The 17,702-nt window shown below is 44.2% G+C and overlaps 1 protein-coding gene across 1 annotated transcript; it reads left to right on the forward strand.

Annotated features, from left to right (window-relative positions):
- Positions 1–517: 517 nt before the first annotated feature.
- On the forward strand, positions 518–16,582 carry LOC149457626 (uncharacterized). The gene is made up of 4 exons (XM_089683483.1): positions 518–895; positions 1,960–2,086; positions 4,619–4,692; positions 13,622–16,582. Exons 1-4 carry the CDS (start codon positions 580–582, stop codon positions 14,017–14,019), a joined length of 915 nt encoding a protein of 304 aa, XP_089539609.1. The 5' UTR covers positions 518–579; the 3' UTR covers positions 14,020–16,582.
- The last annotated feature ends 1,120 nt before the right edge of the window (positions 16,583–17,702 follow it).

Consider the following 17,702-nt stretch of genomic DNA (forward strand, 5'->3'; position numbering starts at 1 on the left):
CAGAGACGTGGCTTGACCTCACCCCCTCTCTCTTCTCATTGGTTCACTGGCTGTAATTGACAGCTGTGGGAGCCAATGGCTCCTGCTTCTGTCTCAGCCATTGAGAAGAAGGAGTTCCGGGATAGCCAAGACTCCAGTGCACACGGTTGGATCAAGAGGGAGCTTAGGTGAGTATTAGGGGGGATGGACGGGATGCTGCACACAGAAGGTGTTTTACCTTCATACATAGAATGGTATAAAAAAACCTTTACAAACACTTTAATGGAACAAGTCAAAGTTAGAGGCTGACTGGCTGCCATGCAGAGCTGCACCCAATTCTGCACTCTCCAGGTTTACTAAATCAACCCCAATAAATGTGAATGTTTCTGTAGAACATATAAAGGCAGAACACAGTTTCCATTTGTGGTATTTTGTTATGTTTCTGCAGAAAGGAATCCACATTGTGGAAAAACATTTAGGCACACTTCCCCCCCTTCTGAAACATAACGAATGTGAAAGTAAATTGTTACGAGCTATATAAAGAGCCAGCTGTGGAATTTACTTACAGAATTTAGCAGAGACCTGAAAATCTCTCCGGCAATGGACACCGTAGACAACAAGCAATTCATCCTGGATTTTCATCTTCCAGGAGGTTCCTCAGAGGACCAGACATACACCAGGGTGCTCCTGCAGCTGTTTGGTTATGCCGGTCATGGCAAATCGGCTTTTGTCAACTCCTGCATCTACACCCTTGGAAAAAATCTATTCCAGACCCATGCCACAACTGGATCAACTGATGAAATTATCACAACGAGGAGAAACTCCTATATACTTACTGATACCATCACTATAGTGGACAACAGAGGGTTCGGAAAAAAGAAGGAAAACGAGGAGATGGTTGCTTATGCACAACTAGGTAATTTTTTTCCTACTATGCTTGGAAGCAAGGGGCGGACTGACCATTTGGAAACTCGGGCACTGCCCGAGGGCCCGGGGTCAGTAGGGGGCCCCAGGAGATGCCCCTGGTACCTTTTCATGGGTTTTTTTGAGTTTGGGCAAGGACACAGGGGCCCCATGATCCCCTATTGCCCGGGGGCCCCATGGGTTGTCAGTCTGCCCTGCTTGGAAGAGAAACAGTGTTTGGGAAAACATGTTTATATTTTATTTATTCTGTTGCCTGAAAACCTAGTTAACTTTGCTGCCACTTTGTAGTGTTGAATAGAAAGTCATAAAGCTTCAAACATTTTCAACGAGTACTGGAAGGGGACATACCCTGAAAGCTTGTCCTCAAAATTGTATGTTAGTGCAAATAAAAAAAGTATCACGGACAGGACTCAATTGTTTCTAACATTTTCAACAAAACCTCTGACATCAAAGGTGGTCTTTTATGTCATACAGCATTTCTAATTAGAAGTTTGGTGTAAAAAAAAACAGTAACAACAGCAAAGACTGATAACTATGATATAAACCTGATAATATGACGGTGAGGGTAACTTACTGAAGAAGCAAAGTGAATTTTCCCTTATCTTGGTAAATAAGGAGAGACTAAGTAAACATTGACCTTGCAAAGAAAGCCCAATCATGTTCAAGGAAAGTAAAATATGAAACAAGAATACATTGAAAATAAAGTTGCCTGCACATGATTGGATGACTGAAAACATCACAGCTTCACCTCGTTCACCAAGCCCCAATTTGCACTTAGCTGAGTGAATATAGTAAATCTGCACTGACTTCAACCATCCAGTTATGTGTAAACAAAAATCAGATTTTTTTCTTTTTTTTTTTTGCACATGATTGCGTATTTTTAGCAAAATTAATTGTTCATTTAGCTTCTCCTTCTTTACTAAAGTGAGTGAGACAATTGACTTTGCAAAGTGATCACTCTTTACTAAACTGACCCCAAAGCCTGACGTTGTAGTGAATAGCAGTCATATAGTTCCTGTAACCCATTTGCTCATTTTTGTCTGTTGTGATTTCCAGGTAATTTTCTCCCCTTGGATAAGGAAGTGGAGCTGACTAATGACTTTGATCAGATAATGTCCCAGTTGGAGGATTCTGACCTGACACCAAACTACACCGATTTTATTGTCCCCGTATTTGTTTACAGGTATGGACACATGGAGAGTTCTACATAAATTGTTATAAAATATTAACTGATGTATTATGTAAGATGTATACTGCTTTCTAGGACTGTAACTAGGTATATAGTTAAAAAAAAAATATATATATATACATACATATATATATGTATATATATATATATATATACACACCGTGTTCCAAATTATTATGCAGATGATATTGTTCTCATTTCCCTCAATAATTGATGTAAATAACAGTCGGCAGAATTCTCAGGTTACAACTAGAAGAGTACAATTCACATTTTATTGAACAAACCTCCTAATGATAACAGGATTTGTGTTCCGGATTATTCCGCACAGGAAGTTTCCAAACACTTTATAGGTTGTAAAGAACTGAAAATTGTCATTTGTTGTGTTTGCAGCAAATTTACTGAAAACAAAAGCTATTTCAATCAAACTTTTAACAACATTTTAAACATTTGAAGCGGTCACGTTACATTGTAACATAGGAGCCCTTATCTGATAGCAGATCACAAGTCTGGCATCCATTGAACTTGGCAGTTTTCGGACAGTTTCTGCTGGAATTTGTTTGCAAGATGTCAGAATAGCCTCCCAGAGCTGCTGTTTGGATGTAAACTGCCTCCCACCCTCATAGATCTTTTGCTTGAGGATGCTCCAAAGGTTCTCAATAGGAATTAGGTCATGGAGGCCACACCATGACTTTCTCTCCTTTTATCCCCATAGCAGCCATTGATGCAGAGGTATTCTTTGCAGCATGAGATGGTGCATTGTCATGCATGAAGATGATTTTATTACGGAAAGCATAATTCTTACTTCTGTACCAGGGAAGAAAGTGGTCAGTCAGAAACTCCACATACTTTGCAGAGGTCATCTTTACACCTTCAGGGACCCTAAAGGGGCCGACCAGCTCTGTTCCCATGATTCCGGCCCAAAACATGACTCCACCACCGCTTTGCTGACGTCGCAGCCTTGTGGGAACAGGGTGGCCGTCCACAAACCATCCACTACTCCATCCATCTGGACCATCCAGGGTTGCACGGCACTCATCAGTGAACAGGACTGTTTGAAAATGAGTCTTCATGTATTTTTCTGCCCAATGCAGCCGTTTCTGCTTGTGAGCATTGGTTAGTGGTGGCCGAATAGAAGGTTTATGCACAGTTGCAGGACTCTGGAGGACTCTACACCTTGATGTCCGTGGGACTCCAGAGGCACCAGCAGCTTCAAATATCTGTTTGCTGCTATGTAATGGGATTTTAGCAGCTGCTCTCTTGATCCGATGCATGGATCTGGCAGAAATCTTCCTCAATGTGCCTTGATATCCGCTCTCCTCGGACCCCGCATTCACTATATCCGCTCTCCCCGGACCCTGCATTCACTATATCTGCTCTCCCCGCAGACCATGCATTCACTATATCTGGTGTCCCTGGACCCTGCATTCACTATATCTGCTTTCCCCAGACCCCACATTCACTATATCTACTTTCCCCGGACCCTGCATTCACTATATCCGTTCTCCCCGGACCCTGCATTCACTATATCCTCTCTCCCCGGACCCCACATTCACTAGATCCGCTCTCCCCGGACCCCGCATTAACTATATCCGCTCTCCCCGGACGCCGCATTCACTATGTCCACTCTCCCCGGACCCTGCATTTACTATATCTAGTCTCCCCGAACCCTGCATTCATTATATCCGCTCTCCCCGTATCCTGCATTCACTATATCCACTCTCCCCGGACCCCACATTCACTATATCTGCTCTCCCCGAACCCCGCATTCACTATATCCGATCTCCCCGGACCCCGCATTCACTATATCCGCTCTCCCCGGACCCCGCATTCACTATATCCGCTCTCCCCGGACCCTGCATTCACTATATCCGCTCTCCCCGGATCCTGCATTCACTATATCCGCTCTCCCCGGACCCTGCATTCACTATATCCACTCTGCCCGGACCCCGCATTCACTATATCCGCTCTCCCCGGACCCCGCATTCACTATATCCGCTCTTCCCGGACCCTGCATTCACTATATCTGGTCTCCCACAGTACACAGAACATGGAAATGCAATTATTTTAATAAATATAAACTGCTAAATACCTTTTCTCATCAGCAGTATATTGCAGTCTTGTGACCTCTATCAGTGTTCAGCAGAGCACTCGTTAAGGCTTTCAGGAGGAGTTTTCATTCTCCTCTAGGAGGATGCAGAAGTGATGCTGTCTGGACTGTACTCTCCCAAGAAAAAATAAAAACCTCTCTATCAATACACATCAAACTGAGCATGTGCAGAGTGTCTCCACATGATATGTCTTAGCAGGAGATAAGGGGGATGGGCAATAGAAAAAGGGGAGGATCAGAGAAGACAGGATGAAACAGCGTTAAACAATGCAGAGGATGAACCCCTTAGGTTCCACAGTGAGTATAACCAGCATGCTTTGCTGCATCTACAGACTGATTGTACTGTTGTGGGTTTAGTAACACTTTAAGTGGTTGAGGAAATTAAACTTTGTTTTGTTTTTTTGTTTTTGTCTTTCTAGTGCAAAGCGTACATTTCCAGACCATGAAGTAAAAGACGTGAAAAGATTTTTCCTGGACTGCAAAAAAATGACAGGTAACGTCATCCCTCAAAAGATATAGCTGTGTAAAAACTCATCAGTGGCAGGATAGTTTCAATCAGCAAGCTGCAGAGACACAAGACACATCCAGTCTTTTCCTACTAGAATTAGGAGTGTCATGTCACGATCACAAGATCGCTATCACCAACATGTGATGATCCCACGATCGTGACATCCAATACGTGACGATTGCGGCATCAGACCACAGACCTTCTCACCAAACTCATGACTGAAGGACTAGCCAATCTAAAACCGCGATGTGACGTGCGTAACAATGCCACACCCAGCTGCACCCTGCACAACGATTTTCCAGCTAATGGACCACAATCGATGTACCAGCAGCCTGAATCGATTGTTACTGGGTCAGATTAATTACTCAATTAACCCTTCACACTGCCACCACCTCCTTTTTGTCAGAGAAAGAGGAAACTCGGCTATATCAGCAATAACACTATAATGATTGAAATAATCTTCTGCATAACACAGGCCGGTTATACAGAGGGTTAAACAAACAGTAGCGTTCTCTTTAGAGGCAGGAATTTGTAAATTGCAATTAAGAGCTATAGAAACAGTTCAACACTTTCAGAAAGAAAGATTTATTATTAAAAGGTCAAACGGGTGCAATAAAAATATTTACAGAAAAGATGTAACTAAGATATATATATAAATATACAGAGAATAACAGCACAGCAAAAGAGATAACAGAGAGAGGTGAAAGGGTTAAGTTACTTGCCATTAAGCCTTGGAGGTAAGCAGATCAAGTTTTTGAGCAGAAGGGGCACGGGTCTCCCCCAGGTGGTATTGATGTTAAAATGGGAGACGTCTTCAACTTTTTTATCTTAGGCCTGACAGCCTGTTTTGTAGTCCCCAGCAGGGGGTGGCTCTGCAGTCAAGGACCATTCTCAGCTTAGGGCGTGGAGATATGGGTGGATTCCTCAACTAGAGCAAAAACTCCCTTAACTCATATTTTGGCCTATAACTGTCCATCTGCACAAGAGGCATTCCACCCGCGGGTAGATTATTATGCAGACAAGTCTGAGGATTGAGTAGATATGAATTATGAAAGTGTGCACTGAACGGTTCATGAGATCTATTTTTCTGCTTTCCTGTGTGTCCGAGACAAGGCAAGTGACCCATCAAACTGTTCACCTGCTCATCGTCCATCTGACGATATGTCTGATTCTTATGTAAGTCTCTCATATTCCAAGATATAAGACATAGGGGAAAAATGGATTTTGAGAAGTGTTATCTGATTCTGTCACCTAAGCTGAGTTAGGTTTATTAGGTCAGAATCTCTTTCAACCATTGGGAAAGCTTACCTTATCTCTTCCGAGGTGTGAAATGGCACAGGTTCTCCCACAGCTAGGCCTCGGCTCCCTGGGGGGCCTTTATAGCTCCTATGAACCTCCTGTGACATTTTTTAAATCACACATACACTGTCACTGTGCCTCTCAGAGTGAGGGGGGAGGGAGAATGAGGGGAGAAAATGGAGATTCTTAACAAAATGGCAGACTGCGTCAGTCTCTGGTACGCACGTTTGCGACATGTCACTCCTCAGATGATACAACTGTATAAGAACTCATCAGTGGCGGGATAGTTTCAATCAGCAAGCTGCAGAGACACAACATCAGGTGTTTTCCTATTAGAATTAGGAGTGTCATTCCTCAGATGATACAACCAGGGCTGGAATGACCATTTGAGTACACGGGCACTGCCCAAGGGCCCGGGGTCAGTAGGGGGCCCCATGAGATGCCCCCGATACCTTTCATAGGCTTTTATGGGTGTGGTTTGAGTTTGGGCGAGGACACAGAGGCACCATGATCCCCTATACCCGGGGGCCCCATGAGTTGTCAGTCCACCCCTGGATACAACTGTATAAAAACTCATCAGTGGCGGGATAGTTTTGTATCAGTGAGAACAGGAACAGTCTCAGAGAACCATCGTGCAATTCCTGTCCTACGGCTGAAGCAGACCTATGACAGCTTGATGAAAACACATGATTTTCGCTGCAAAAACGACTTGAACAAAAAGCATTCTAAAAATGATTGATAGTAGTGCTGCTTCTCTTTATAAGCCAAGATATTTGTAAAAGAGAAAAAGTATTAAATAATGAAACATTAATTTTCATACCAGAAAACATACACACAGGTCTTGTCAATGTAGTACTTCTAAAAAAAAAAACTCTGCACTCACACCTACATCCCCTTTCCTTACATTATTATATCTCCCAGAGGTGGTGATATACCTACAATGAGAGGAGGAGGAGGCCCAGGAAGCTGTGACCAGGGGTGGACTGACAACTAAAAGGGCCCCCAGGCAATAGGGGATCATGGGGCCCCTGTGTCTTTGCCCACACTCAAAGCACACCCAAAAAATCCTATAAAAGGTACCAGGGCCATTTCATGGGGCCCCCTAGTGAGCCTGGGCGGATTTTTTTTTTTGGACTAAGAACATTTTCTGCCAGTACTGAAAACACCTGTTAATCCTCCCAGAAATGGAAATTACCTGAACTTTTGATGTTTTTTCCAAGGGATTTTTCTATATGTAGCACGCTCTAGTGCGCTACTAGAATAGTGTAGTGTGCTGCAGGTAAAATCATTGTGTATATTTCATGGTAGTTGGGTGAGTCATATGATTGAGGTCGGGTTATTGCAGGTCAGCTGGATGACTCAACAGGTTTTGGCTCTATCTCTTTCTCCTGACTCTGGAGGACCATAGAACCTTCCAGAAATTGGTAAGCAGGAAGGGGTGGAGACCTGATCTGCAGGTCCATGGAAGTCCGCACAATCCCAGGTTTTGGGGACCTGGTAGAATGGTGGACTGACCCATAAATATGCGAGAGTTGGACTGATAAAGAAATCAGGTGGAAGATGGAGTGTTGAAGAGACTGCCAGTGCCTGGGAGGGGTCCCCTAGGTCTGGGGGGAGGGGGCCTCCAGGCTTGGCTTGGGCTGGCTCAGGAGGATACATTCAGCAGTGAGGAATGAATGGAATCAAGATCTGGAGCAACAGGAAGCAAAGAGGACAGTGTGAGTACAACAGCACACTCTGGGATCCACAAAGGGAAAGATTGCCACATGTAGTCAGCTTTCTAAGGACAGCGCTGGGCTAACCCTGTATCCTTGTCCAGGGAGGACTTTTGAGAAGCCAGGAGGGCTGATAATGGTTGCAGGCTCTGAAGCTGGGAGCAGCTCTACAGGGGAGACAACTATGAAAAGCTAAGCTGATTTTTGAGGGGCTGCCAGCTCCTCACCCACAAAGGGCAGCTGCTACTGATCCACAACGACTGACGGCTTTCAGGAAAAGAACAGTTCAGGATCTGCCTTTGTATATGGGAAGGAAGGAAGTGTCCCCCATCCACTGATTGAAGCCAAATAGAGCATTCCATAATCTCTCTTTCCCTATCCAAATTGATTTCCCCTAACAAAATAACAAAACCAAGCCCACTGACTGGTCTTTGGATGCAAGTCTGTGTGAAAAAAGCCAGGCTTTGCGGAGAGAGGCTTAGGGAAACCCACTATACAGCGGCTTTCACGAGGGTAGCGCTACATATGACATCCCACTTTTTGCTGAGATGAGGAAAGGAGGAAGTATTTGTACTCCAAATCAGGAGAGCAGCCTAGGGTGGCAACGCTGCTCCTTTTCAGACAAAAAAAATCAGATGTTTGAAGTTAATTTGTGTTGCTGTGCATTGTGTTTTCTTTCAATATAATAATAATAATAATAATAATAATAATATATTGAAACAGAAAATTAAAAAAAGAGCATTAAAAAAGAAAATAAATGCAGATACGATGTTTATGGACTGGTAAGCTACAATATAATATATGTTTGTGTTAAGATAAGCATTCTTTAATTGGTTTTGTTTTTTTTAACCATATGCAATTCTATGTATCTCTCTAATCATTTAGAACAGAGGTCTATATTCTAAACAAAGGACCAGTTTACTGTCCTTCAATCTTTAAGGGGGCCAGACTGTGGCCAGCAAAAGTAGAAAAAGTCCTGGTGTCAGTAAAAAATTCCCCATGACTGGAAGGAGTGGGGGGAATAGTGACCCATCATTGGTATCAGTGGGAGGAATAGTGCCCCATCATTGGTATCAATGGGAGGAATAGTGCCCCATCATTGGTATCAGTGGGAGGAATAGTGCCCCATCATTGGTATCAGTGGGATGAATAGTGCCCCATCATTGGTATCAATAAGAAGAATAGTGCCCCATCATTGGTGTCAGTGGGAGGAATAGTGCCCCATCATTGGTGTCAGTGGGAAGAATAGTGCCCTATCATTGTTATCAGTGGGAGGAATAGTGCCCCATCATTTGTATCAGTGGGGGGAGTAGTACCCCATCATTGGTATCAGTGGGAGCAATAGTGCTCCATCATTGGTATCAGTGGGGGGAATAGTACCCCATCATTGGTATCAGTTGTAGGAATAGTGCTCCATCATTGGTATCAGTGGGAGGAATAATGCCCCATCATTGGTATCTGTGAAGGAATAGTACCCCATCATTGGTATCAGTTGTAGGAATAGTGCTCCATCATTGGTGTCAGTGGGAGGAATAGTGCCCCATCATTGGTGTCAGTGGGAGGAATAGTGCCCCATCATTGGTATCAGTGGGAGGAATAGTGTCCCATCATTGGTATCAGTGGGGGGAATAGTACCCCATCATTGGTATCAGTTGTAGGAATAGTGCTCCATCATTGGTATCAGTGGAAGGAATAGTGCCCCATCATTGGTGTCAGTGGGAGGAATAGTGCTCCATCATTGGTATCAGTGGGAGGAATAGTGCCTCATCATTGGTATCAGTGGGAGGAATAGTGCCCCATCATTGGTGTCAGTGGGAGGAATAGTGCTCCATCATTGGTATCAGTGGAAGGAATAGTGCCTCATCATTGGTATCAGTGGGAGGAATAGTGCCCCATCATTGGTGTCAGTGGGAGGAATAGTGTCCCATCATTGGTATCAGTGGGAGGAATAGTGTCCCATCATTGGTGTCAGTGGGAGTAATAGTGTCCCATCATTGGTATCAGTGGGAGGAATAGTGCCCCATCATTGGTGTCAGTGGGAGGAATAGTGTCCCATCATTGGTGTCAGTGGGAGGAATAGTGCCCCATCATTGGTATCAGTGGGAGGAATAGTGCCCCATCATTGGTATCAGTGGGAGGAATAGTGCCCCATCATTGGTGTCAGTGGGAGGAATAGTGTCCCATCATTGGTGTCAGTGGGAGGAATAGTGCCCCATCATTGGTATCAGTGGGAGGAATAGTGTCCCATCATTGGTGTCAGTGGGAGAAGTAGTGCCCCATCATTGGTGTCAGTGGGAGGAATAGTGCCCCATCATTGGTATCAGTGGGAGGAATAGTGCCCCATCATTGGTATCAGTGGGAGGAATAGTGCCTCATCATTGGTATCAGTGGGAGGAATAGTACCCCATCATTGGTGTCAGTGGGAGGAGTAGTGCCCCATCATTGGTATCAGTGGAGAAACACCTGGTGGTAAAGCCTGGAGAGTTCGGAGCGTCGACATCAGCGTCAGAAGTCGTGGGATTGCAACGTGTTTCTGAGCATGTGGACCAGTGTGCTCCTTCATGAAGCTTGAGAAGATGCTTGAAGAAGGAGCGTGTTGGTCCACATCGGACCCTGCGCATGCTCAGAAACGTGTTGCATTCCTATGATGTCAGACACTGACGCTGACCCTCTGGACTCTCCAGTGACCAAGCTTTACCACCAGGTGCTTCTCCATCTCTCCAGCGCTTCCTGCTTACCAGCCGTCATCCATTCTCACTGAAATTCTCACTGCAGTTCCACCATCTGGCTATGAGGCGCTCTGCAAACTTTCCCATATGAACCTGTCTGTCATTTTGTAGATCTGAGTTGTTAAACTTACAGTTTTAATCATTAAAGCTGTCATACAATCTACAATTAGAGGCTCTGTGTTCTCTCCCTCCAATCTAGAGTTTTTGCTTCACTCTACCACAGCTTGCCCTGGTATTTAGACTGTCTACCCTCCCGTCAGATTTTGGATCCCATATTCATCTATCTAAAAGACTATGTGGATTAGACTATGTGGACTGCATATTCCATGCACCTGTCTATTCTTTTGATATAGAACTTACATAATACACATGGGGGATAACTGGCATGTGAGTGTAAACACACGTACTGTATGTCAGCCTCTGGAGGTGAATCTTATCACAGCAGGTCAGGCTTCTTCAAAGGAATTCCATCATCTGGGCTTGTGGTAACATGGATGAGTTGGCCTCCCACTGGTCTGTCAGTCTCTTAGCAAAACCGGAAACAGGAAGGCCAGGTTTGGCTCCACATCAGCTAGGTTCCTGTAAATGGCAACTGAAGCCTTGGAGAGCAAAAGAGGACCACCGCTGACCGACTACTGCTCCTCCTTTGCTCTCCAAGGCTCCCATTACATCTACAGGAACCTAGGCGCTGTGGAACCCAGCCTGGCCTTCCTGTTTCAGGAGGAGCTGGGAGACCTGTGTGAGGCTGACTCATCCATGTTGTCACAAGGCACTTATCCACCTTTATCTGGGAGTTGCCAATACCAAAGTGCATCTTCCTTTTCTGTACTGCTTCACTTAGTTTGCTCCCCTTGGCTTCCATTGAAGGCAGGCTCATCCATTTTACCACAAATCCAGATACTAGAATTACTTGAGGAATGAGTCTCCTGCTGTAAGAAAATTCACCCCCAGAGCAGGGGCGGACTGACCAATTGGAAACTTGGGCACTGCCCGAGGGCCCGGGGTCAGTAGAGGGCCCCATAAGATGCCCCTGGTACCTTTTTCATAGGCTTTTTTGAGTTTGGGCAAGGACACAGGGGCCCCGTGATCCCCTATTGCCCGGGGGCCCCATGAGTTGTCAGTACGCCCTTGCCCCAGAGGCTAACATATGTGTGTCTACACTTACATGGCAGTTATCCCCATGTGTATCATATAAATTGCCAAATATCTACTTAAAGAAATGTATTGAATTCCTTGCCCTCCAGAGGATTTCCCCCCTTTCTGACCAAGCCATTTTTTTGCGATACAGCGCTGTGTTACATTAACTGACAATTGGGCGGTCATGCAACACTGCACCCAAATTAAATTTACATTCTTTTTTTCCCACAAATGGAGCTTTCTTTAGGTGGTATTTGATATCCTCTGTGTTTTTTATTTTTGATGTTGTCATAAATTTAGGCCAAAATGTATTCTGCTCCATGTCTTTGCTAAAGAAAATCCCAATACGTGTAAATTAATTGGTTTACGTGAAAGTTATAGCGTTTACAAATGGCGGTATATATACTGCGGTTTTTTTAGATTATTATTATACAGTATTTATATAGCTCTAAAAGGTTTGCTCAGCGCTGGTCATTATAGTTGGGGACAGAACATGAGACAATACAGAAACAAAACACGAGGGGTTCAAGGGCCCTGCTCTTTGAAACTTACAATCTAGGAGGAAGGGGATAGTGGTACAGGAGGAAGTGGCTGTGGGGGATGGAGTGGTAGGAGGAGTGGAGGAGAATGGTTGTTAGGTGAGGGTGGGGTAGGCTTCCCTGAAGAGATGGGTTTTCAGGGTGCGCCTAAAGAGATACTAGTGATGGCGGCGATCAGCGACTTATAGCAGGACTGTTGAGGGCATTCTGATACTGGGGGGGGGGGGGGACTGACTAACTGCCACTGACATCCCCAGTGACACTAATACAGTGATTCGTGCTAATAAAAAGCACTGACACTGTACTAGAGACACTGGGCAGGAAGGGGTTAACTCTGGGGTGATCAAAGGGTTAACTGTGTTCTGCTTTACTATGTGCGCTGTGTGTGTGTGTTTTACTGTGGAGGCATGCTGCTTTGTATTGCTCTTCTATGCAGAGCAATACAAAGCAGCAGCGTGCTGACAGGGGAGTGATCTGTATTGTTTACATACAGACCTTTCCATTGTCAGTGTTGGGAATCGGCAAGGATCTCCGGCTGGGACCCGGTGATTGATAGCTGTAGCTGGCAATGGTGGCGCAGGTAGAGCAGTGGTGTGCACCCGGACATGCAAAACCATGTATATATCCGTGACTCTGTGCAGCCCTGCCGCCCTGTATCAGTACTTCTGCTATATGGCAGCAGGGAAGCGATTAATAACCACTACACTCAGAAGCGCCCTCTGCTGTCTATGTCTGTTGCTGTAGAGAATCTTTAGTTACTTAAAAGGTGCTGCACTAAAGTGTCTTGGAACTGCACCTGAGCCAGTCCATAATATTCCATGACTACTCTCCTTGGGACATAGATCTGTTTGCACATTTGTGCTATAATCTTCACTCCTCAGTGTACTTGTGATCAGTGGCGGGCTGACCATTCGAGCACTTGGGCACTGCCCGAGGGCCCGGGTCAGTAGGGAGCCCCAAGAAATGCCCCTGGTACCTTTTATAGGCTTTTTTTTGTGTGTGCTTTGGGTGTGGGCAAGGACATAGGGGCCCCATGATCCCCTATTGCCTGGGGGCCCCATGAGTTGTCAGTCCGCCCCTGCTTGTGATAATCCTTAACAATGACACTTCACTCCTTGCATCAGTTAAATAATTGTCCCCGAGTGCAGTAAACATAGGGTCAGATCAATGCTGATTTCAGTGTAGCATGATGGCTGTTGACTGACCTCAAGTCCTGTGCTGACCTATGATTGGTAGGAAGCCATTTGCTGGAGAAAAACTTGTTAACATTGACACAGATGTAGAGAAGAACATTTCTTGCTGAATGCTCAAATGAAATACGTATTCTTAATAAATGTAGACAACTACTTTGCCTTTTAGATCTAAAAATCATATGCATTTTTAATAAAATGGAAGCTTTTTTTGTAATAAATGACATTATCTCTGAGTTATAGGTACTGAGCACTTGAAAGTTGACTTTATCTTCTGAAAATTCTTACTTTTATTATAATGACAGGTGTCGTTCCTCTTGTTGTCCTTACACACAAGTTAAGTGTATCCTGCAAAGATCTGGAAAGAAAGTTTAAAACTATCGGAGCAGAAGTGATGTTGTCCATTGAGAACTACACCCCCGAGGACCACATAAAGACTCGGGGGCGGTGCAATGATATCCAGAATGTGATCGTGAATGCTTTGAAAGATGTAACATTCCGTCTAAGGGAACCAAGGAATCCAATGAAAGAACGTATAGAACGCAGGAAGTTCCTTCTGAAATTTGCACATGAATTTACAGTTAATGAGTTAATATTAGAAACTGAAAAAGAAGCTACAACAAAGGAATATGAGAGGCTGGAAGCTCTGGCAAAACAAAGCTGGATCAGTCGATTTCCCTATGGTAGGAAAAGGCTATTTTAGGGTTCCCATGTCTGGAAAAGTACTGCAAAAAATAGTAGGGGGTGATCAAACATAGCAAATCAGAACAGACCTTTCCAAAAATCAGAATTGGACCTTTCCCCAAATGCTGATAGAAATCTTTTCTCTCTCCCATAAATAGTAAACGTTGCTCCAAGATCCCACCAGTGTTTCTAACATATCCAGATAAAAAGAAACACAAGGGGGCGCCAGCCTAAGTGCAGTATAAAATACAAGTTTATTAAAATTAGCCAAATTACTACTCACAACTGAGGTAAGTACATGGGTGAAAGGATTAAATGGAATAGAACTGAATCCATTTTGTATACACTAATACAAGATGCTAGTTTAACATATACAGTATATATATGACATTTGTACACACTAAACAAAACTGTCTATGCCAGCTTCATGTAGAAATAAGTGTTTTTGCAAACTTTACAAAAAACAGATAAGGTTTACTGTCATTTCTGAAAAGTTTTAACCACAACTTGGGTGTTGGGTCAGATTACAGTCATGGTCTTGGGCGTTGGGTCAGATTACAGTCATGGTCTTGGGCGTTGGGTCAGATTACAGTCATGGTCTTGGGCGTTGGGTCAGATTACAGTCATGGTCTTGGGCGTTGGGTCAGATTACAGTCATGGTCTTGGGCGTTGGGTCAGATTACAGCCATGGTCTTGGGTGTTGGGTCAGATTACAGCCATGGTCTTGGGTGTTGGGTCAGATTACAACCATGGTCTTGGGCATTGGGTCAGATTACAGTCATGGTCTTGGGTGTTGGGTCAGATTACAGCCATGGTCTGGGCGTTGGGTCAGATTACAGTCATGGTCTTGGGTGTTGAGTCAGATTACAGTCATGGTCTTGGGTGTTGGGTCAGATTACAGTCATGGTCTTGGGCGTTGGGTCAGATTACAGTCATGGTCTTGGGTGTTGAGTCAGATTACAGTCATGGTCTGGGCGTTGGGTCAGATTACAGCCATGGTCTGGGCGTTGGGTCAGATTACAGTCATGGTCTTGGGTGTTGGGTCAGATTACAGTCATGGTCTGGGCGTTGGGTCAGATTACAGCCATGGTCTGGGCGTTAGACCAGATATGGTATGATAGATAAAGCAGAAGAGTGTAAATGCAAACCTCATACAAATAATTGAGTTAAGGTAAAAAAATGTCCATGTATTTGATTGGATGGTCTGAGGGTGTGTTTGCCCGAAGACTACAGTATAATAACCCGGATGTTATGCCAATAAAACTGAAGTGTTTGCAATCGCAACTGAGGTGACTGTTGGTATCTGGAGGGGGCCCCCATGGAATAAAGGAAAAAGACCACCTACCTACTTTCAATGGGTGTTTATCGGGTCCCAAAAGGACATATGCAGGGGCCGGTGTGTGTCCACTGGAGCCCGAGCACCGAAGGTCTGGTGTAAATGTGGGTCATCAGTTGGGAACTCCATAACCACTGTGGAATGCACAGAAGACTTTGCCAGAGGCAATACAATTGATTCGTGGATTACATGTATACATTTCTTATACACTATGCAAGGGAATTGATTTTCAGTGGCGCATCTCTTACTTCAGCTTGTATTGGTCTGAAGAAAAAATGGAAGCTTTGAAACGCGTCACCTGACTCGTCCTCGCATTCCTATTGGATGTTGCCTCCGGCCCAGTCTTCCGTGCATTCCACAGTGGTTATGGAGTTCCCGACTGACGGCCCACGTTAAACCAGACCTTCAGTGCCTGGGCCCAGTGGACACAAGCCAGCCCTTGCATATGTCCTTTTGGGACCCGATACACGCCCATATACTTACCTCAGTTGTGAGTAGTAATTTGGCTCATTTTAATAAACTTAGGCTGGCGCCCCCTTGTGTTTCTTTTTATATTTCCACAGACTATTGCTTCATCCTATGGGGAGCTGCCACTATGTAGTGCTCATGCCATGGACTCTATGGACTTTTTATGTATGTTTTCTGATATTGCGACCATAGCCAGAGCCTAGGCATTCTGTCATGTGACAGACATATCCCATCATCCCTAAATAATTGCTGCAGCAGAAAAAAAAACCTAAGCCCTCATGCACACTGGATGCTTTGACCATCTTCTCTAGAAGCTTTTCCTCCTGGCAATGGTGTATCGGCACAGAAAACGCTAGAGGTATTTAGGCACAATTAGAGGCAGAAAAAAAAAACGCCAAATGTCCCTAAGAGCAGCTTTAAAAATATCCAGTGTGCATGAGACCTAATCTAAATGTGCCTTTTTAAAAATCTAAATCCCTGGCCATGTGACATGCTGAGCCCCAAGTCTTATCATCTAAAGCAGGGGTCTCCAAAATTTCTAAAAAAAAGAGCCAGTTTACTTTCCTTCAGTCTTTAGGGGATGCACTGTGGCCATTGGGAGTGGAAAATGTCCCAGTATCAGTTGGAGTAAACAATGCCTCATCTTTGGTGTCAGTGAAAGAAATAGTGCCCCATCATTTGTGTCATTGGTCCCCGCTGTTAGAGTCATTGATAGAAATTGTGCGCCATTATTGTTGCCCTTGGGAGGAATTGCACCCCATCATTGGTGTCATTGTGCCTCACCATTGCTGTCATTGGTAGGAATTGTGTCCCATCATAGGTATCATTGGTAGGAGTAGTGCACCATCATTGGTGTCATTGGTAGGAGTTTTGCTCCATTGTTTATGTCATTAGCAAAAATTGTTCCCCATCATTGGTGTCATTGGGCCCCATTGTTGGTGTCATTGGGAGGAATTGTGCCCCATTATTGGTGTCATTGTGTCCCATCATTGGTGTCATTGGGCCTCATTTTTGGTGTCATTGGGAGGCACTTTTCCCCATCGTTGGTGTTATTGGGAGGAATTGTGCCCCTTCCTTGGTGTCAGTGAATGAAATAGTGCTCCAATGGCTCAGTGAAAGCAAGCAAAGGGCTGCACCTTGAAGACCACTGATCTAGACTGCAAAACAGAAGGGTCCTTCTTCAGGTAGTCGCATCACTGCCTGGGTGAAATGGACATTTCCCATTGGCTGAGCAGCATGGACCCCCATTTGCAAACTGGCAGCTCATATAGTCTGTAGTGCCAGATCACTGATCTCCACTCCTGGAAGAGGCCCAGAGGTGGGCTGCAGACTCAGGTAATTAAACTGATTTAGAAAACTTAAAAATAAATAAAAAACATTTCACATTGGGGGGGGGGACTGGGGCAGATCAGATGGGATGGGATGTAAGAATTCTCCATTTAAAGTGATTTTCCTCAATGCTACCATATTGCTTATATTATATTATAATTTCTATATTATGGTTTTTCTCTCTCTCTATCTATATACAGGATATATATATCAACTTCCTAAAATGTATTGCTTTTGATGCTACTACAATATCGCATTGTCTGTTATATTATAAAGTTTATGTACTTTGCTCTTTTTTCTTAACCATTAGACAAACTCATTTCTTCTGATATCTGACAATAAATAATTGATCAATAAAATATATTTCATTCTAACCATTGTCTCCAAACGTGTCCTGTTTTCAAATGTTAGAATAAAAAGCATTCGATCATATGATATCGGATGGGTGTCCAACGTTCCTGGTGTGCTGTACACTGTTAGAGAATATGTAACGCCAACGTTTCCTATTCCTGATCTGTGCCGGCTGTACCATGTACTTGTATGAAGAAGTCTCCTGTCCTCTTTGTATT

Source organism: Staurois parvus, unplaced genomic scaffold, assembly GCF_062004578.1.
Source record: "Staurois parvus isolate SC_StPar_1 unplaced genomic scaffold, SC_StPar_1.0 ptg000311l, whole genome shotgun sequence".
NCBI classification, from domain to species: Eukaryota; Metazoa; Chordata; class Amphibia; order Anura; family Ranidae; genus Staurois; species Staurois parvus.

What these genes read in the sequence shown, in the direction of transcription:
- LOC149457626 (XM_089683483.1), top strand. Translation starts at nt 580, where the DNA reads ATGGACACCGTAGACAACAAGCAATTCATCCTGGATTTTCATCTTCCA. An exon ending in GGTTGCTTATGCACAACTAG is followed by an intron (nt 896 to 1,959) that starts GTAATTTTTTTC and finishes TGTGATTTCCAG; the next exon opens with GTAATTTTCTCCCCTTGGAT. An exon ending in GTCCCCGTATTTGTTTACAG is followed by an intron (nt 2,087 to 4,618) that starts GTATGGACACAT and finishes TTGTCTTTCTAG; the next exon opens with TGCAAAGCGTACATTTCCAG.